Source organism: Ammospiza nelsoni, chromosome 5, assembly GCF_027579445.1.
Source record: "Ammospiza nelsoni isolate bAmmNel1 chromosome 5, bAmmNel1.pri, whole genome shotgun sequence".
NCBI classification, from domain to species: Eukaryota; Metazoa; Chordata; class Aves; order Passeriformes; family Passerellidae; genus Ammospiza; species Ammospiza nelsoni.
This window is the reverse complement of record NC_080637.1, coordinates 47,864,471-47,885,648: the sequence shown is the minus strand read 5'-3', so window position 1 is coordinate 47,885,648 and position 21,178 is coordinate 47,864,471. Positions and strand designations below refer to the sequence as shown.

Genomic DNA, 21,178 nt, shown 5'->3' with positions numbered 1-21,178 from the left:
TGAGTCCTGAAGGACTGTATTTTGTCAGAAGAAATAAGGTCTGTAAAACTATATCTTGAATGTTTTCACCCATGATTTGAAGGCATCTGTTTTCCTCTGGGCTGTGGCCAGGGCTGTGTAGTGAAGCAGCCTGTGTAAACCCTGGCTTCTCCCTGAGAACACAAACCAGAGGCTTCATTAGCTCTGAATGCATGTGTGGTGATGCAGACACTGCTCTACAGTAAGTCTGGGCTGCACCATCACCTGAATTCACAGGGATCATTGTCAGGTGCCAACTCAGGTGCTGCCAGCCTGCATTGGAGTGCAGCTGCCATACTGGGGATGAGATGCTTTGCCTGCTTTGAGACATCCTGCAAGTGACTGCCTTTGTACACATGGACATGTGTATGTCTGTATGGACACACACCTGTGTGCAGTGAGAAACCAGGAGTGCAGGAAGACAGAGAATGACTTGGAGTGATACAAAGTGGACGGAAAGACAAAAGACCACAGCCTATGGTTCTTCCCTTGCAGCCAGTGCAGTGCTGGACAGGACTTTTTGTTTTCTCCCCTCATATGGACATTTGTTTATCTTCTGTCACAGGCCGAGGCCAGGCAGTGTTCAGACTGAATAGCTCATTTCTCCCCTGCTTGCTGTAGCCCCTGCTGATGCTTCCATCTCCTTCCCACTCCCCCATCGTGCCAGAGCGTGTGCTTAAGAAAGAGGACAGACAAGGAGATGCAGGAAAACAAGATGCACCAGCTTTGCCTTTGAGTCAGTCCAAGAGCTATTTCTGTACCTAACACATCTCACTCTGGCTTTTATTCTCTTAGATGCTTTTGTTACTCTTATTATTAATGACCAGCAGAGGCAAATTCTCTTGCTGCTCTATCATTCCTTTTCTCTGCTGTGTCGATCCTCGACAGAAATCTCAGTGCCTCGTGTGCATGTGTGATCTTGAAAAAGATATGGCAGTTCAGTCTCAGCCTCGGGTTTTGTTTAAAAAAGTACAAAGCCTAATATAGATAGAAAAATTTGAATTCAAGTACAAAAAGTATCTTATTTATTATGCTGCTGCTTTCAAGTTATGTCAAGGGCATATGGAATATATAGATATATATTAATGTGCAGGTAAGTATAGAAAGAAACTGAATTCAATTATGCGTGCTTCGGCACAGAGTTTAACTGACTGGAAATGGGCTTCTTGACTGTCATCGTCCAAGCAAAAAAATATACAAAACTGAAACTTGTGTCACCTTATTGCAAAGTCAGACAGTCCAATTCCCACTTTCAGATCCTCTTCATCGAATCCTGAGGAGTGTAAATGTTCATGTGCTTAGATCATGGTAGTGGATATAATGGTCCTTACAGCACCAATCACTGTTACAACTGTAAATTCTAAGTACTTCAGGAATGGTGGGGATGATTTCAGACTCTAGCTCTACAAATCTCCTATGGTCTCCAGTCTTTTACCAAGAAAAATTTCCAATTCCTCAGAGTTCAGAAATGGCTGTTCCATCAATAGGGACTTTGCCACAATTTGTGCCTCAGTCTCATAACAACAAGAGCTGTGAAAAACAGACATTAATCATCAGGGCAAAGAAAGAAAATGGAAGAGCTATGATCCCAAACAAAAATAATTGAAAAAAAAAAATACAGCAGCTGTGGATTTGGCAGAAGATGCTGCATATGTTTGGATGGACATCTGTGCATGCAGGAGACTTCATGTATTTGTGAGTAGTTTTATCTGTAAAGCTGCAGAAAACCTCCTATTGAGTTTTCAAGACTTAATAGATGGAATCTCAAGAAGATTTGAGAAGGGAGCTTCTTTCCTGTCTAAAATCTGTGTAAATAACTCCATTGGTCTCAGAGCTTCCATTGGGGATAAGGACAATCAATAATCATTTAAAACTTTGTGAATCAATTCAATAAGCAAGACAGACATGATACCAGCTTCCCTACAGGGGCACTCCTCACTGGTTGATTAGGAAGGAGAGCTGGGCAGAGAAGGTAGGTGCAGTTTTCATTCATCCAGGAACACAAGAGGTAACTAACTATGGCCAAAGCAAGCTCTAATGGGGATCGGGTCTCCAAGTCTGTTGGAATCCTTGTTGTTTCAGCCAGGGACTCTCACAACACACTTCAGTGATACAGTAGCTTTCCAAAGCAGGGACTTAACCCAGAGGCCTGGTCCAATGGGTCAGGAATCCATCTTCTCCTCAGACTAGGAGAGTCCCCAGCTAGATCTAACACCAGAAAAAGGGTCACCAGGATGGCGCAGGCTGGGATTTGAACTAGTTAGCTCTCCTGATTTGGCAGCTCCACGGGACACGAGCTGGAGCTTCCACACAGTGCTGATGAACAGATGCCTTAGGGCCAGTGCATGGTTTCTGTGCCTCCTGTTGCCTGGTGCAGACATACACATTCTGTGCTAATGAGGCAGCTGCTTGCCAGCAGCATGTCCAAACAAAAAATGGACCAGGGTACTTTCTTCATTTTATGGCCAGATTATTTTGTCCTGTTCTGAAAGTATAAGGCAGGGGGTAAAATCCCTCTTAAAATAAAACCACACAGAGCTTCCTTCTTGCCTGGTATAGAGAACAATGATTTTGCATTCCTCCTGTTCCAGCCCTTGCTGTAAAACACAGGTTGAAGTGAGCTGAGTCAGGTTTGGGGGAGCTCAAGGCAACAAGGAATTGTACTCTGAGCAATCAGCACCCCCTTTTCAAAGTGATGGAATCTGATCTGGAAGGCGCGGTGGAGGGAGTTGTGGATACTCCCTGTCCCGGAAAGCTGCGAGTGTGAAATGGCGAATGCTCACTCCCAGGCTCGGGAGGAGAAGAGTGGGCTCCCTTCTTCTCCTCAGTGCCGCTCCCCTTCCCGAGCATCTCTGCAGTCCCGGCAGGCTGTCAGGGGATGAGCCCCGCTCTGTGATGGGGGTAGTGACGCCCAGCCCCAGCCTTTGCAGCTCCTGTGCCGTGCCGTGCCGGGCCGTGCCGTGCCGGGCCGTGCCGTGCCGTGCCGGGCCGTGCCGTGCCGGGCCGTGCCGTGCCGGGCCGTGCCGGGCCGGGCCGGGCCGTGCCGTGCCGAGCCACAGCGCTGGCGGGAGCGGAGCGGTGCGGTGCCTCCCGGCGGGATGCCGGCGGTCGGGAGCTTGCGGCCACAGCGGCATTTCGTGTGCGCTGCTGCCAGGGAACCTGGCTGCTGAGCTGGGACCAGGGCGATGGGGCAGGACCGGTGCCTACCCCCCTCTCTCTCTGTCTCCCTCCCCCACTCTCTCCCTTTTTCTTTCCTTTTTTTTTTTTTTTTTTTTTTTTTAATTATTTTTCCTTTGGGACATATTCAGAATATCAATTATGACTCTCTTAGAGAAGTGGCAGCCAGGTATGAGGTAATGGGAAATAGGGAGTCTGTGTAATTTAGTCAAACCTCAGCTCTTGTTTTTGTCCCCGTGCTAGAGAGCTCTCCTGGTTTAAGTGAGTGGGGTTTTTTTTCCTGCAAGTGCCAGAATTGCCCATTTACTGCTGTCCATGATGGATGAGGCTGAAGCCTTTTATTGCTCCTTGCCTTAAAGAAAGCAGAGGGCACATCTACACAGACTTTGTGTGCAGCTGCTCGCTCATGTGTACTCTAAGGCAAGCCAACTCTGATCCAAAGGGTATGAAAGTTATATCCATGTGTTTAAAATTATCTAAACTCTTTAATAATACCAGCCTGTGAGAAAAGATTAAATCCTGGCACAATACTACTTTAAACTGTCTGCCTTACTTCAGCTGTCCATCTTTGAGCATAGGCATGGCCAAATTCACTCCGCCCATAAAGGCTGACTAGACCTTGGCATCATGAGGACGGCAGGTGCTATCTCTTAGGACAGAGAAAACAAGTAACAGCTTAGCCTGCAGAAGGTTAATAATTAAATTAAATAAGCAAGGCAAAATTTGAGAGATAGGGGGTATCACTACTTTATGAGAGAAGGGGAATAGAGGCACTTAACAGACACACTCTGACCTGTCCTCAGCTGGACCATAGTGAGAAGAGATCTTAAGCTCCTGAGAGGCTCAGGGGGCATTGGATGCAATGCTGAACTTCCAGGACTTATGTAAATTGACTCTGTGAACCTTTGGAGCTTCAGCTCATATGAAGGTTTGCTCATAATAAGAGACCAAAGGTATACTTGATGAAATGGGAGAGCAGTTAATTTAGAAATGATAAAAAGAAATAGTATTTCACCCAGGATAGTTGATTTGAGAAATTTATTCAATGACATCTTGCCAAATACTGTGACTGGACTTTTTTTAAAAGTGCTGGATAGTTTTATGGCTGCTCTTGATTAATAAGGCTATACCAAATGACATCCCATTCAGCTTACAGTCAAAATTCAGTCCTTAGTCTGGAGGGTAAGACAGCCAGAAAAGAAGAGCCAGGCAAACATCATGATGTAATCAGATGGATGAGTAATGGGGCAGTCTGACTTTCATTTGTTTTGGGCTGGCAGTGTCAAGATATTAAGCCATCCTGGTGGGCTTCTCTGAGTTGGGACAGGGAAACTGGTCCTGGGCTGCCTGAATTGCCTTCATGGAATAATGTCACCTGGGTGGTGGGCTCTACTCAGTGCAGCCAGTGCTCTAATCCGTCCATGTGCTTTCATCTAACAAGGAAATACACACCTACAGAGGTGAAAATGGAAATGTAACAGTCCTGGTGGGAAACTGTTTATCCTGGCAGCTTGCTAACTGCTGTTTCTCCTCTGTGGAAAAATGCTGGTATCCATGCATGATGCTTTAAGAAGCTGGTATAACATACCAGCATATATTAGCCTGCTTTTACCAGTCATTGTTTATAAAAGTCACAAATTTTTCACCCTCTCTTTAGCCGAACAACTGAATTTCTCTGAATTGTATATGTCAGACAATGACTCTGGTATGATTGACTCTTTAATCTTTTTTTATTAACTGCATGTGGTATAGAGTGGAACAACACCAAGATCAAGATTACAGAATCTAGGTTATCTTGTGTTTCCTCTGTTGCAAAGTCTTTTGAACAAATTTCTGCAGACCCTTAAGTAGAAAGTGGAAATCACTTGGCTGTTTTCAGCCCTTGAGTCATCTTTAATTGGAGACCTTTTTGTTGCAGCTCTCAGGAACTCCTTCGTTCTGGAGCACTTGGACTGTTGCCCCTGGGTTAGGGCTCTGCAGCAGACCTGTTCCCACTGCTACAGAGAGATTAATGTCCAATCCAGGACTGGGATCTGTATTTATGATGAAACTTTTATGTGTAGGTGATGTCATTATACATGTGAATTTAGTATATTTGTTATCATTTACCAGGGTAACAACTGAACTGTGCTAACAATTCTATATTCTTCATTGCAATTAGTAGCCATCAGGGATTGTGGCTTCCAGAGAACACCTGGAGAGTCAACAGCCATTCTCCTAATTAATTTATCACCATGTATCCTGTCTTTCTATCAGTGGTGACATTGAACTGGGTCTCTTGCTATCTCTCATCCACCAGTTCCTGTAACCATCAACTCTGAGCTATGTATCCTTCTGTCAAGTAAGTCTAGTGTGTTCAGTAATTATTGCAAGAACAAGGGGGGGAACTGAAAATTATGTGGTTATATAAACCACATTTGTTCATCTAAGAAATTTGAACTTCCCACTGATAGCACGTTCCCGGGGCAGCTTGGAGGATTTTCACTAAGAATGATCCACTCCTCAGTGAATCAGAATGTGGGAAAAGGATTGCAGGAGGTCATGTGCTGTGCAAGTCAAAATCTTTAGTAACCCAGGGAACCTATTTCAGTAAAACAGGAAATCGTATCAAATAGTATAAATTAGGCAGAGTCATTAGGAAATGACACAATTCAACGTGCTCCAACTTTACATTCAGTAGGTTTTGCTATGAATGTATTTGTGGAAGTGTGAGTGTGTATATGTATATGTGAGTATGTATATGTGTGTATATGAGAGTGAGAAGCAGAGATTCTGTTTTAGATCAGGAGGACATAATTTTAGGTCTGTAGTGTCACCATGTTCTCATAGTCCCTACTGCGAGCATTCAAGAAAGGACTCACACAGCATGATACAACATGCAATATAAAATCCAGAGTTATATTGTATTGAGTTGTTGAAAACTAAATAAAAAAATTAAATTTGGAGAGAAAAAACCAAACAGACAGAGGATCCTGACTGTAGGCTAGCCTGAGGCAGTAATGGATTTGTGGTAAGATAAACAGAAGTAAATGAACACTTAAGCAACAAAGCTCCTGATTTCCTGTCAGATATGTTATAACAAACGGGACTCAGACATACAGGAAACTAAATTATAAGACGTTGAACTGTACTGGCATTTTCCATCATGAGCAGTAAAACTCCCAGTGAATCAAGTATCCCACCAGGACTGTGACAAACAGGTACACAGCGGTGTCTCAGTTTTGAAGAAAAGAAATACATAGGTAGGCAAATGAAAGCCTGTGTTTTCCCAGAAGTTATTTGGTGCTTGCTCACTCCTTTTTGCCCTCTCTACATTGTGTGGTAGACAGGACTGAAATCTAAACAAAAGGCAGCCCTGTGTGGTTTGGCTGTTGGTCATAGAGTAATTTTGCAAATCAAGACTGTACTAAAGACACATGAACAGCTTTTCTTCTAAATCAGGAAATGGGAAGAGGGCTTTGGAAAGTGATAGTGGCCTGAGTCATTAGGATCTGATAGGATCCCCTCTGTGAGCTGGAGAGGAAGGGCAGACCCCAGTTGTTAAATTAGGGCTGCACAGGAAGCCTAATGAAGCAGCAAATGGGGGGAAATATACAGTTGTTCCCAAAAGCCTAATAAAAAGGGGCTACTTAGCTTAGCAGTACAAATTGTATTTGTCCTGCACCTGTGTGGAGACAGCAGAGTAGGGCATTTTGCAATGACATGGTATATTTCTCAAAATCCTGGAAGCAAACGTGTTCTAGACTTGCTCCTTACTCGAATTCCTTGTGCATAATTTGACACATCTTGCCTTTGTGGGGTCTGGCAGTTTGAAGCTGAAGGAGCTTGCCACCCCTAGCAAAAATGTGTTCATGGACCACCCACCAGTGTGTGGAGCACAGAACCAGATTCCATTCCGGTGGGCTGCACAGAGGGAATGTAGCATGCTGATCTCCTCACTCACTGCCAGGTCAGCAGTCAATACCATGGCTCGGTGCAAGGCTGGCCAGTTCCTCAGCATGAGTGGACTCCTGCAACTTTTTGGGGATCTTGCATTCCCCTGCTTTGAGGATGTTCTCCAGTCTGGCCTGCGCTGAGAAGCAGTTTTGCTCTGGATTGTAAGATCCTGTTTTTAAGGTAGTAATTGTACTTGCTTGAATGGGGAATCTAGAGGGTCTGTTAGGAAGAAACTTGTGAGAAAAGCTCCCCGAGGACCTCTCCTGCCACATCTGAGGTAAATGGCTCATTAAATGGCAGTGATTGGTTTCAAATGGTGCAGCTGGAGGAGGGCTCCTGGGAGAGTCACCTGCAGCCTTGCCAAGGGCTCACATCTTCACTGAGGTGTGGGTCAGACCTGGCCCATCTGCAAGTCTGAAGAACTTAGAAGTGTTGGTGGTAGTACTCTAAGCCCTGTCCTACCTCTGCAAACTGCCTTCCATCCACCTAGGAGCTCACTAGCCACCAGTCTGCAAGAAGAGGCTTCATGGTGAGTGTGTTCGTACCTTCACTGTGTGCAATCCAGCCTTCTTATTGGAAGGGTTAAACGTGCAGGAGGAGGAGGCAATACTTGTCCCAGCATTGGTAAACTCAGAGCAGATTTTCTGTGGGAAGCCATCTGTCAACTGGGGAGTGTGCTGTGTCAATTGATCAGCTCCACCTCCAGCTCAGCTCTGCAAACTACAGATCCCTGACCTTGTAGGGTGACAGTGGGGGAGTACTGGGATCTCTGGAAGCTTTGAGATCCTGTAATGGAGCCTCTGCTCTTTCAGACTGCGTGAGGGACACCCTGCAGCATCTTGCTGTCTCTTGCATCAGGTAGTGATGGAAAGCCTGAGCTTGCAGGTGAAAGGGCTGTAGGAGGAAGACAGGCTTTTTCCTGTAGCCAGGGGATTATATTTCACCTGGGTGATGTGCAATGCAAGGGACTTCTGATTAAAACTCGACCTATCCCTGTCCCAAACTTAAAACTGTCTCCCAATGGCAATGCTGAGCCATATTTTGGCTGTTTCAAGGTAAAATAGGAAGATGGAAAATGTGAAATTTCTTCAGGAAGAAATAGGATCTTATGATGTTCTATAAAAACCCATAATGTCTGGAAGGGTAAAATACTCCTTTTTGGTTCTAGTCATAATAAAACAATAATGATTCTATAGGGTATATGTGTGTAAAAATGGTAAAACTACCTTAGATCTGTCTCCTGATTAAAAACCTTCACTGTAGCAATACAGTGAGGTCAAATTCATACTCTGATAGCCCCACTGTTCTGTATCGGTTCAGCTCGTTCTTTTTCCTTGACTTTTCATCAGGCATGCCCAAAAACAAGGTAGGGAAGAAAATTGAGGCTTTTGGACATTTTTCTTAGTTTGATTTTTGTCCCCCTCAAAAGGTAGTGGCTGAGATTTCTGTCCAACTCTATCAGCTATTCTCCTGATTTATTATAAGAGGGACACTTTCTTCTCTACTGTTGTCTGTCCTTCCTTCTTCACCCCTCTCTGAGTGCTGAGTTGGTCAGGGAATGAAGAACATTTGGCCAGCCCAACTATCGGGGTGATTAAGTGCCAAGACCCATCTTGGCAAAACAAAATCTGGACTGGCTTGCACCTCCTTAATGCTCTCATTTTGAATATAAGTTGCCTCTTCTTGCTGCTTCTGTAATGGAAATGCCAACAGTTGCTCAAGAGCAATTATTGCATGTGCAGCCAAGTGGCTTGTGCTTGATGTAAAGTGGGGTGCTTCCATTTCTCAGTGGAGGGGAATTGTTTCCCTGGGTTGTGATAAAGCTGTCTATTTGGTGTATTGATTTTTGATGTTCATACACTCTTGATAGTGAGGAGCTCTGAATTTTGTCCCTGAGTCTTTTGGGGCTGAATTCCCTCCAACAGTTAGGCGGTGCACTCGTGTGGAACGAACTGTCAGCAGGCATTTCAGCTTGACCCTGTTTAAATCACTGGGAGGGCATTACCTCCTGCACCTTGCTATCCTGCCTACTAACTCCTGAGAGTGTGTGTGTGTGTAGCCTTGAAATAGCAGTGGATTTGCCACCTAGTGTCTCCTATTTATCACTGAGGAAGCAACCAGACAAGACTTCCAGATGCTGTGTGTCAAATGTTCCGGTAATTCAATAACCAGGCCCTTCAGATCTTGGACTCTCTGCTAGAAATGGTGAAAAATTGCAGTCAATTCAGAGACTCTTATGCATAAGTGTAGAAAGGTTCTTGTTGAACTTAATATAAAAGTAAATACTAGTCATCGGTGTAGCTGTCTTGTCTTTTCATGTGGCAGTGAGGCAGAGTCTTCACACTCTAGCATTCAGTTGAGAAAGCTACAAGTGCCTTTCAAAGGCACCGTGCAATGAAGGGTGTTGGAGATGCTTGTTCAGGATTTTTTTAAATTCTGGCACATGCTGTGACAATAGTTTGATTTTTCTTTTCCTCTCTCTTTTCTAATTTTCTGCATAAGCTTCAAAGACATAAAGTATCTTTTTATTTTTATTAGATGAGTAGGTTCTTTTCCTGAGCACAGTTCAGAGAGAAGGGGGCGAATTCCAGTGATAAAAAATATGAGATGTTTTCCATATATTGAGTGGCTTCAGTTGCTGCTCCTGTTTTTTTTTGTTTTTTTTTTTTTTTTTAACTTCTCTTCAGTTTGTTGCTGTTGTCTTTTCCTTTTTCTTTTTGCATACATTTATTTTTCCACTAAGCAAAGAGCAGCCCTAAGAGAACTTTCACATGTGGGTGGTGAGCTGTATGGAGGAAGCAAACAGAGTTTAATCACCAAACCTTGTAAGAGAGGCATTTTGTATAGGATGTGACCCATGGGGAGCTCAGGAAAGAGAAACAAGCAGCTTAAGGCTGGGTATGGGATCAGGACTTTATTTATTTATTTTATTTATTTTTCTGGAGTTGCTGAGCTATTGTATATTTTGTCAATATAGGAAATGGTTATAGATAATCAAACTATGGCTAAAGGATGAATGGATGATTGATTAACTACATCCCTGCCGAGAAACAGCTTTACCTGCCAGGCTGTAGGAGACTCAATTTGGTAGAGAGCTGTTCTAAATGTGACTGTCTTGAGGTAATGTCTTAAGGCACAATCAGTTTTCCAGGTCTCAAACTCCTGAGTGAATCTTTCTGTATCTCTGGTCCAGCTTTCCAGACTTATTAAAAGAAGGTTGGGCTGTTCTCATTCCTTAAAGCAGTGTTTGGGTTTGGAGAACTTTGTTATTATGATGGGAATCTCTACACAGAGAGATATAATTTAATTATGGTGGTTTGTTTGTTTTTTTTTAATTTTTTCTTTTATGATCTAATCCTACTCTATAGAAGTCAGGAGGAATTTGCAATTGCTTTTAAAAGATAGAAGATATATCCCTAAGACAGAATTTTGGCAACTACTTTTTTCTATTCCTTTCCTTCATGAATTGGGCAAAAGCAGGGATTTGCATTTTTCTGGATGTCATAAATTGAAAGCCTGATATCTGATGAAATCCCAGGACAGAAGAGATTTACACTATGCCATTGGAGAGCTGAGATCTGTATAAAACTCCTTGGGGTCTTCAAGGTTGTAAAGTGGTACAAGTTCTAATTTTTGCAAAGATTAACTTAGTATGGTAGAAGGATATGAGAGCAATACCAAGAGATATACTGAGCTGATATTTCTCTAAAACATGGTGTCAACAAAGCTCATAATAGTTTAGAAGTCTCTGTTTTATTTTAATGTATTTTATGTTATTCTGAGACTGAGCCTTCACAGTTGTACTGAGAAGAACTGTACAGAACTCTGTGCTGCTGCTTGCTTTGAGAGGAACTAATAGTAGAGATTGTCAGAGCTATTTGTATCCAGTGATTTTGTCTACTCTATTTGTACTTTAGTCTGGATACTCAAACCACAGTGACTGTCCCAAACTCAGTATCAAAGTGACTGTCCCAAAAATCCATATCAAAACTGCCGTGATCCTGTTTATGCTGCATATAAGGTTATGATAATCCTGTGATTAAAGCTCTTAATTTCATGAAATATTTTGTACATATTCTGTTTTTCTGTCCTCACTTGTGTACCACTTGTTCTCTGTCTGTTAGAATCAGGCCTAACAGTTGAAACCTTTGAGTAATTTTGGCAACCTGCCTTTAAAAATAAAGTAAGGACAGCTGGTCATAAAAAGGATTTTACTTCCTTCTCACTTGCTTCACTTAAATTTTAAAAAGTTAAAAATCTTTAAGCTCTGGCCAAGATATGAAGTAAGATTCTGACTGTGTGCCTACCCCTTTATGCTCAATGGATTGGCTAGGAATGCTGTTTATTTCCTTTGACGTATTCTTGTTTTCTTTTTTTCTCTCTTCCTCTGACTTCCTATTCTAGGATGAGTCATCCATGTTCTTCCAGTTTGGCCCATCAATAGAACAGCAAGCTTCTGTCATGCTCAACATCATGGAAGAATACGACTGGTACATCTTCTCCATTGTCACTACGTACTTCCCTGGTTACCAGGACTTTGTGAACAAGATCCGCAGTACCATTGAGCACAGCTTTGTGGGCTGGGAACTGGAGGAGGTCCTTCTGTTAGACATGTCCCTGGACGATGGGGACTCAAAGATCCAGAACCAGCTCAAGAAGCTCCAAAGCCCTGTTATCCTCCTCTACTGCACAAAGGAAGAGGCCACCTACATTTTTGAGGTGGCCAACTCAGTGGGTCTGACAGGCTATGGTTACACGTGGATCGTGCCCAGCCTGGTGGCAGGGGATACAGACACAGTGCCATCCGAGTTCCCCACCGGGCTCATCTCTGTCTCATATGATGAATGGGACTACGGTCTTCCTGCCAGAGTAAGGGATGGAATAGCCATAATCACCACGGCTGCTTCTGATATGCTGTCTGAACACAGCTTCATCCCTGAGCCCAAGAGCAGCTGTTACAACACCCAGGAGAAAAGGATTTACCAGTCCAACATGCTCAACAGGTAAGGGGAACAGCCAGGCCAGCCATACAGAAGGGTGGTCAAAGACGACCTCTGGCACCAGAATATTTCTGCTAGGCATGTGGTGCTCTGGGGCAGCAGGTGGTGTTGGCCAGAACTGGGCAAGGGCAGGTGAGCTGAGGGTGGGACCCGTGCTGCTGTGCATCAGGAGTGCCAGTGTTGTCACCGCCTTAGAAAGCCTTCATACAACACAGGGGTCAAGTCAGCGTGAGGAAAAGGAATAACAAAGGCATAGTGCAACAATTTGATAGTGCCCCTCAATGCACAAATCTTCGCTTTCGTAAGCAAACTTCTTCAGCACAGAACTTCGCCAGCGCTGAACTTCTTGGAGTGTCTTTGCATGACTGGGTCCGCTGCTCCCAGGTGGGTTCTTGCTGCAAGCAATGGGAATGTTTCTGTTGAAGTCTAGAAGGCACCAGCTTCTGTTCCAGGCACTAGCACTATGTGAACAGGTGTCCCTTATAGGTGGTGGTTGTGTAACCTGCCAGGAATAGTTTCATGGCAACTGTTGTCTGAACACCAAGTGTCCTGCTGTTCATTAGCCTTGAATTGCAGGATAGAAGGAAATGCAAAGAGATGTGGAGAACTAGAGCTGCAAAAGGAGTTAGAGCCATCAGCTCTGCTCAGGTCCTGCTTTGTACTCAAAGCCTTTAAAGACCTTGGATGTCTTAAGAATCAGGTTTACCTCAGAGCAGGGCTTCTGCTGTCACCCTGCTCTTTGGCACTCCACTGGCTGTTTTCTGCTATTTTGGGTACCATTCTTTCTTGTGCACCTTATGCAGAAAGCCTAGTACCTCGATTAGAGCAGCATGTTTTTCCAAATGGAAAAGGGTATTTAAAGACAGGGAAAACCTGTTTGAATAAACATCTTCTCTTTATCCAAATTCAAATTTTCCTAAGAAACAGAGCTAAGGCATCTCTTTAAGGTCATAGAAGAAGCTTGTGGTGGAACAACCTCTCGAGCAGCACTCTGATTACTAAATGTTCCTTTTTGTCCCAGATGGAGTTTTAGCATGTAGCAAAGCAACCCAGATAATTAGACATGGAATCCAGATGCCCCTTGATCTGCTCAGCTGTCATTGTCCAGTGTTTTACATATAAAATCCTTGGACAGGTTAGATCCTTCGTGGTTAGGAAAGGAGAATCCAGGCAGTAGCCATCAGGCCACACAGAGTTCAATGTCTTTGTTAATTTGTCGTGTTGAATCACTGAGTGTGCAAATATGATGGATTGGTCCACATGCTGTGACCCCTCACTGTCAACCTTACTAGGCAGATAGAGGGACAAAGGGGCAAGGAAGCAGACTTTTGCTTTGCTTGAATGTTGGGGACTGTGAGAGAACTTTATTCTTTGGCCCAATATATTAACCATATTGCTATTTGTCCTTTGTCTTTATGGTCCATTGGCATATTGCCAGGTCTTATTGCTTACTTCATCCTCTCCATGCTGTTTTTTTCTCTATGCAGGCCTTGAAACTACTAAAGGTGCCTAAAGCTTTTATCTCTTTCCTTCCCAGCTAGGCTTAGGAGTAAGGGTTTTTTCTGCTGCTCATTTGAGTCATCACTGAAATGATTAAGCTGGGAAAATATATATAGTGTATACAAAGTAATGAGAAGTAACATCGAGGCAGGCTTTTGTTCTACCTTTCCAAATGAAGAGGGATTCTGGGGGAAGCTTTATTGTGTCTTTTTAGCAGTTATCTAGAAAACAAAACGTTCCCTGCTATGTGATGCAGCATTCTGCAGAGACCTTCTCTAATGAGTTCTGTTGACACTGTTAGCCTATGCATAACATTACACCCATGTAGCTATGCTGCTTCAAGGACCCAACAGAATCTCTCTGCATAGCACCTCTTTGCATTGTTTAGAAGTCACCAGTTCAGAGACTCTTGAGTGTAGATATGCCAGCACTGTTATGCTGTGTAGATATGCCCGGAAGCCTCGGCACCCCACTTAAAAGCAGCTCCTGTCACTTGTGAAGATCATAGCTTTCCTTTCACCTTCATGGCCCAAATCATGTTGTTTCTGCTCCCTTGTCTGCTTTGGGTACAGCATCACAGGAATGAGTGCCAATACGTGTAGATACACCCAGCTCAGTTTGGGTACCGACATCAGTCTCACTGAGAAGAACAGGCTCTGTTCTGCCACTGTGTAGATAGCTGCAGGCACCTGAGCTAGCTGAGGAATAATTATACTTTTGTAGTTACTTGTGAGCGCAGTGCAAATATTCGCTTTGCCTCGCATGGTGCTGGCCTGTGAGGGGGTTCTGACCTTGCATCCTTTCCCCCCACACCCACCCATGTTTCCATACTCTCTGTATTTCCAAGTGAGATGGATAAAAATTTGACTTTAGTGAGTTGGATGTTTAGTTTTTTATTTAAGTCAAATTACTTTCAGGCACCTTTTGAAGTTTAAAAGCTAGTGATGTCTGAAATAAGCCATTGCTTTTACAAATCCAAGGGTTTGATAGAAATTGCATGGCTTCAAGCTCAGCCTCGTGCCTGAAGTCTATGGAGAAGAAGAGGCAGAGGAGAAGCACAAGGAAGCAATCATGAAGATGTGAGTTTGCCTCACTGAGCCAAAACCCACAGAGATTAATAGCTGTAATCTGTGTTCATACCTTCAAGTTCCATTGAATTTACTGGAATTTACTATGTGCTAAGCTTTAAAACTCTCTTTATATGCTTTGTCTGTGTTTGTCTGAACAAGCATCTCCAACACAGATTCTGCAGACCTGGCTACTTCATACTTTCCCTAACCCCTTCCACCTATTAGGATCCCACAGTACTTGTGCGCTGTGCACACCAGGTAGCAGCAATACCTGCATGTCTGGAACCTGGTTTGGCTCTTTTTGGACTGGACTGCAGGTTCTGGAAAGCTAATTTTAGCCTTGCTCTCGACCCAGCAATACTGTATTCAGCCATCTGTGACTTAAAGTCCCCCTTCCACCTGCCTACACAGAGTAGAGAAATGCATGTATGTGGGCTTGATGTCTGGGGAGACAAAGTATACGTGTATGTGACCTCGGATAAAGCATCACCCTGTAGCTACTCTTTCAGAAACTCTTGAAGCTAATCCAAAGGGGTCCAATTTACTTCAAATCCATAGCTGGGGAGGCAAAGCAATAAAGGAATTTTCCCATTTTATTCTTTGGAGAGTGGCACTTCAAACTAAAAAAAATGTGTAATTTAGTTCAGCTGGGGGCACGCTATACACTGACTGTGAATTAGTCATTTCCCAAGATCTTCCTTTGAACTCTGACCATTTCTTACTTTTTTCCCTTGTCTTTCTAAAAGAGCAGTTGTTCTGAATGCAGCTAAAATCAAATGGTCTTGATCAACACGGTGTCAGTGGTTGATCTGGGTATATAATAGAGTAAGGAAAAAATGAACTGAATGTTTTTTAGATTTTCCATATCTTTTCTCCTTTTTACCCTGACACTTGTTCATTTTTGCAAGAACTTGTGCAAACAAAGTTTTATTTGAAGTATGGCTGTAAGCACAAAAAGAAACAAGACAGACTGTTATCTAAATGCCATTTCTTGACAATGTAGGTGTTTGGTCTGCATCTTCTTGTATCACTAATGGTCGCATAGCAACTGTTTCTGTTTTGAAACTGGTTCTCTTTTGTGTTAGACTGGAACTGCAGAAGTATGATCACGACCATTGAACATTTTGGATTTTGTCCAATAAGTGAACATGCTGGTGAGATAACTCCACTAAAGAGTAGTGAAATGATACTTTGAGAGAGTTTTGTTCTACAAGGTTTGTTAGTTATATTTTTGAATGATTTTTGAGGAATTTTTCCTCTAGTGAGGGATTTATCTCAATTTATGCTGATAATAGGCTTAGAAGGTAATTTGGAGTCCAAATATCCAAATGCTGTTTCCCAGTTCAATTACAGTCTTTAATTCTTTGTTCTGTTTGTAATAATTACCTATTCATTTATTCCTTCATTGTCCCAGAAAAAAATCTGATCTGAATATTTCAGTCTACCAAGTTTATAGTAATCCCAATATCTGGTCTTCTGGGCACCCAGCAACACCACTGTGTGCTCTGCTCTTTTCTACTGGATGAGAAGATCTCAAAGGTTGGGTAGGAGATGCTCAGATGAGGAGTTCTTACCTCTTGGCCCTTCCTAGGAGAGTTGCTAGGCTTCCAGGCATCCTGCAAAGCTCATCTTTTTTCCCTTCACCATGGCTGCTGAGGAGTGAGTAGGCAGAGGTGGATGTGTTTATAGGCAGCCTTCTGCTTATTTCGTTATTTTAATTGATGGGACAGATTTCCTTGAGCTCTGGATTGGTGCTTCTCATTACATTTTAGAAATGGGAAGAAATAACTAAATGACAGGAGTATTCTTAGGAGTGGAATTCAGAGATGAGTCATGAGAAAAGAATATAATTTCTGGCTCATATTTGAGGAATGGAAGCTCAGCTGTTTTGTATGGATATTCAAAGTCTTTGGGCTACATAAGCTGTGATTTTATTGTAGCCTTCAATGAGACCTGGATTCTTTCTCCTTGTTGTCATGGCTGCTTGTGAATGCTGGGCCATAACTATTAGTTTGTTGTTGTAGGGCTTCTAATGAGTTCTCCACTGATTGGCTTTAATAGTCTCTCATTTAACACCAGGCTGCACACAGCGGATTTCATTTTAATAAAAAGTGCAGTGGAGCATTTGCTTTGGAATTAAAATACAAATGTGGAATTATACCACCTTTGCAAAGAAATACTCTTAGAGGGAAACAAAGTTAGGTTCAATTCTGTACCTTAGATTCTTCAAATAGGAAAACAGCTGGCCAGCTTGCTCAGTGCATTGTTTGGACATGACACTTCCACTCTGGGGGAAGTAACATTCATCTGTAGTTTTACCTTGCCACACAAATAAGAAATGCAGAAGAACCTTTGATGAGTGCTGGGCAACTGGTTTTTTCCTGGAACAACCAGGGCGAGCTCTGTTCTCACATGACTACATTTCCCTAATAGAAACTAGGAATTGCTGGGGCTTAGATACCTCAACAGTGAGTCAGTGAGCAGAGAAAGTTCTTGAAATTGGGTTGTACAAACAAATTGCTGCTCTGGAAACTCAAGACTATATGGGCTGTACATATCCATTAAAAAGTGCAGTGCCCTTTCAGGGTATTGTGTCACCCTGATACCTGCATACCCGCAGCACCCTAGACCAGGTCAGTGTCAAGGACAGTGCCCACACAACACCTTTCCTTGTTTTTCTGGTCTCTCTCAACCCACCCTCCTGCCCTGTCATCTCTAATAATGGCAGCCATCACCTTCCACACCAGACACAGGGGACATGATATGTCATGTGCAGGTATTGCCATGGAGCCACTCTGTGTTGTCTCGTAGTTGAGTGGGTCACACAACTTCACAGAGTGCAGCAGGAGAGTTGAGGGCAGGAATGGACAATGGACCATTTGCAATGTTTTTTTCTCCATTCACAGGTTTGTCAAGTTACCCTTGCACTAAGAGACAGGAGCCCTGTCTCGCTCAGTGTGCAGGGCTACATCTACCTGCTTTGCAGCTGGCTGGGAAGCCCTGCTCCAGCCCTTGAATCCTGTGGCACCCCAGCTGTGGCAGGCACAGTGCTGGGACTTGCTTCTTAATGCTGGGGAGTGGTGAGAGAAGGTGTAAGTGACATGTTCCCAAGGATGCAGAAATTGCCCTTTTCAGAAACTGGGAGAGTGAGGGAGCATATGTAACTTTTGACCTTTTGGAGCCTTTAGGCCCATGTCTAGTTAGCAGCTCATTATGTTCCCACTGGTTGGTGTGTCCCGCTGCTGTCAGGCTGGTGCAGAGTGGCAGCACGTGGCATGAGCGCTGCTGACAGATTAGACATCCCTGCTGCTGAAATCTGCTTGTTCCTGTCACTGCTCCAGCAGCAGCTGGAGGCTGGGACTGGCCTGTACCTCCTGCCTCTGTCAGGGTCTCTGTGCCTCCCTGCATCCCTTGCTGTACACAATCTTGCTCTCTGTGTGTACTGCCATCACATTTTTCTGTCCCTATCTTGCATCTCCTGTTGCATTTCATTTGCCCTGTGTGCAGTGCTGGTGAAAGGTGCTGGGTTTGTTGGCTTGGGGCTGCTGGGTATTCATGTTGTCTGGTCAGGAGGTGAACAGTCGTGTGCCACCACATCTTGGAGGAAGTGTCGCCTTCTCCTGACTCCTTTTTTCCCTGTCACTGGAGAGGAATGCTGAGGGCAGTTTGTACCATGCTCTTGGTCCAAACCTCCCCTTGCAGGTGGGCTGGTGAGGGTGCTGGATGCACAGGAGCAGTCTGCATCTGGCTGCCCTCCTTGCTCTGCCCAGCTCTGCAGCAGTCCTGCTTGAGCAGTGGGAAGCACAGCTGTCCTACAGTGGAAGGACAAACATCAAACTAACTTGTATGCTGGTAGGATACTGGAGATCCCTGGCTTCTCAGTGGGAGTACGTGATGGCACAGCAAAAATGTTTGTTCCTCAGCAGGCACCACAGGACGCCTTAGTCCTGCATAGCTGAGCTTTGTCAGAGGGGGACAGTAGGGACTTGCTCAGTGTGGACAGCTGGGTATTTCAGCCTCTTTGCAATTAAAATAGGATCATAGAATCACAAAATATTCTGAGTTGGAAGGGACCCATAAGGATCTTTGAGTCCAACTCTTAAGTGAGAGGCCTGTAAATGGATTGAACCTGCAACCTTGCTGATGTTAGCACCTTGCTCTAACCAACTGAGCTAATAGAAGGGTTCAAGTAAAATGATGGGTTTTTGGCAAGGGTTGTCTTTTGATTAAAGGACATACCCTTTCATAAACGCCTCCAAAATCCACCAGCTGGGAATGAATTTTGGTATGCACCATCAGTTTCCAGATGGGAAAATGTCCGTGTTCTGCTTCCAGCCCTCTGAGACATCTTCTGCTCTGGAGCCAAGTCCAATTAGTGCTAGTACTGTGGCAACTTCACTTGCTGGTGACAATATGTTTTAATGTGTGCCTTCAGACTCTCTCCACTCCTCATGGAAAGTGAGTCAAAATCCTCCTCTGTGGTGGAACTTGGAAACCACAAACCCAGTCTGGGCCACAGTTTAGCACCAGCTATGCCCTTGCTGATCCTGCTCTGATCACAAAATGCATTTAGGGTGCTGTGTGTTTGAAAGTGCCGCAGGGAATTTGAAAACCTGCTTTAGCAGAGCAGTGGAGGGAAAGTGAGAAATATCCTTTTTCCTTCAGGAACTGGCTTGATGGGGAAATGGGTATTTTCTGGCTTGCACACCTGCACACTGATGGCTGGCCATATGTAGTTTCATCACTGGTGCCTATCAGGAGCATGTGCATTTTTTTCCTTTCTGTTAGAAACATAGTTTCTCTTTTTTTTTCCCCTCCCTCCTCCCCTTAGACTTAATGTTCTTACTATCGTTCAAGTTTTTAAAAATAGGAACTGCTGCGTTGCTATGGCTCCCTGTGCAGCTCTGGAGCAGCTTTTCCTTCTCTTTGATGCAATTTGGGTTCCCAATTTGGTATGACAAGAGCTGCTTGCACCTAGTGCTCCCTCCTGGAAGGCTGGGGCGGGGATGGACAATGACAGCCTTTGTGTTCACTAAAAAAAGGAAAAAGATTAAGTCAGGTGGCCTTTCTTGGGAAAGAGTGGAGATATTAACCCTGGTGTGTCTGGGATGGGATTTTTAATGTTCTGCAGATTTAACACTGTTGCCGTGGTTTAACTTTCAGCGGGGTGTTCCTTTCCCCTTTCTGTGTTACACGCTTGTGTGATGGAGCTGAGCGCTGTCCAGCAGCTGCCTGCTCCCCTGCAGAAGCTCCTGCTGTTCAGGGGCTTTTGCCATCTGTGCTTTGGCCAAGAGATCGTGCGTGGTTGAGTGCTTTTCTGAATTGAGGCTTAGAGCACTCCTGACTAGAGGCTGCTGATGAAATTCCTCTCAAAATCATTGCTTTAAGGGTTACTTGAGTATTGCACCCACATTTTGGGAAAATGTGGATCTGCATATCGGTGGGGCAGCTGAATACTTATCTGAAAGGGATCCTACCAAAGTTTGCACAGGTAACAGGTTTTACATACCTGTTACCTGGGCAGAATCCAGACCTCCCTCTGCAGTGTACACGTCTCTCCACTGGCCTATTTTCAAGTAGCAATAATTTTTAAAGTACGTTTTTGTTTTACTTAGCAAATTTTATTTTCATTCACAGTCCAAAGGTGAACATTTTTTGAAAAATCTGAGCAAAAAAATCCCTGTTCATCCAATTTTGAGTTAAGAGAGTGTGAAATGGATGAATTTGTTCTGCTTTCAAATAATTAGCCAGCAGTGGGGTTTCTGTTAGTGTGGACAAATAACTCAGAGCTAGCTTCACTTCAAACTTCAGAAATTGGTTTGCAGTGTTAGATGAGGGATTCCTGCTTTGCTAAGGTTAGGAAATGTGATTTTGCATTAAATATAAACATTTGAGGGTGATGTATGTTACCTTAGTGTAATTTTTTGTATTGTACGTTTGCTGTGCACTATATTTCTTGAAGTATTTGAATGGAATAAAATCTAGGAATGTGGTCTTTAGAATGCTTGAATGTGAGTGAAATAATAGCAAAGAAAATAGAAACAGCAGAGACCTGTCAGCTTGTTCAGTACACCCTGCTCTATCATTTCTGCAGCATGTTCTCTCCTGATTTAAGTAATAAAAATGTCCTTACTCAAGTCTGCAAGCACCTTAATATAAAATGAATATTATAATCTAACCATAGCTGCCCTTGAAATGATCAGACTGAGTGCTGCCAGCCATCTTCATACAAAGAAAGCTCTTTTCCACCCCTGTGGAGAGATTTCTGATCTTGCTACATCACACCAAACAGGTCTCTATGCTGTCTTGATTGAATAAAGATGGTAAGGTGATCGGGCCTCCCCTTTGTGGTAATGTACCGTGAGAAATGGTGGGAAAACAGCTTTGGTCAACTCAGTGTTGGTCTTTGTTAAGGATCTGGAGAGACAGAAGATAATCAGATGAAGAGTTCACCCTCTTGGTGGTGTGGTCATGGTG

General features: G+C 43.7%; 1 protein-coding gene across 2 annotated transcripts in view; it reads left to right on the top strand.

Annotated features, from left to right (window-relative positions):
* The window catches only part of GRIN2B (glutamate ionotropic receptor NMDA type subunit 2B), a 143,989-nt gene that overhangs the window by 76,907 nt on the left and 45,904 nt on the right, over nt 1–21,178 (top strand). Inside the window, exon 4 of one of the 2 annotated variants that reach the window (XM_059472091.1) lies at nt 11,536–12,134. In XM_059472091.1, the coding sequence (XP_059328074.1) occupies nt 11,536–12,134 (599 nt within the window). Of the gene's footprint in view, nt 1–11,535; nt 12,139–21,178 lie in introns of those variants that run through there. The other variant, XM_059472092.1, reaches the window with a different exon arrangement.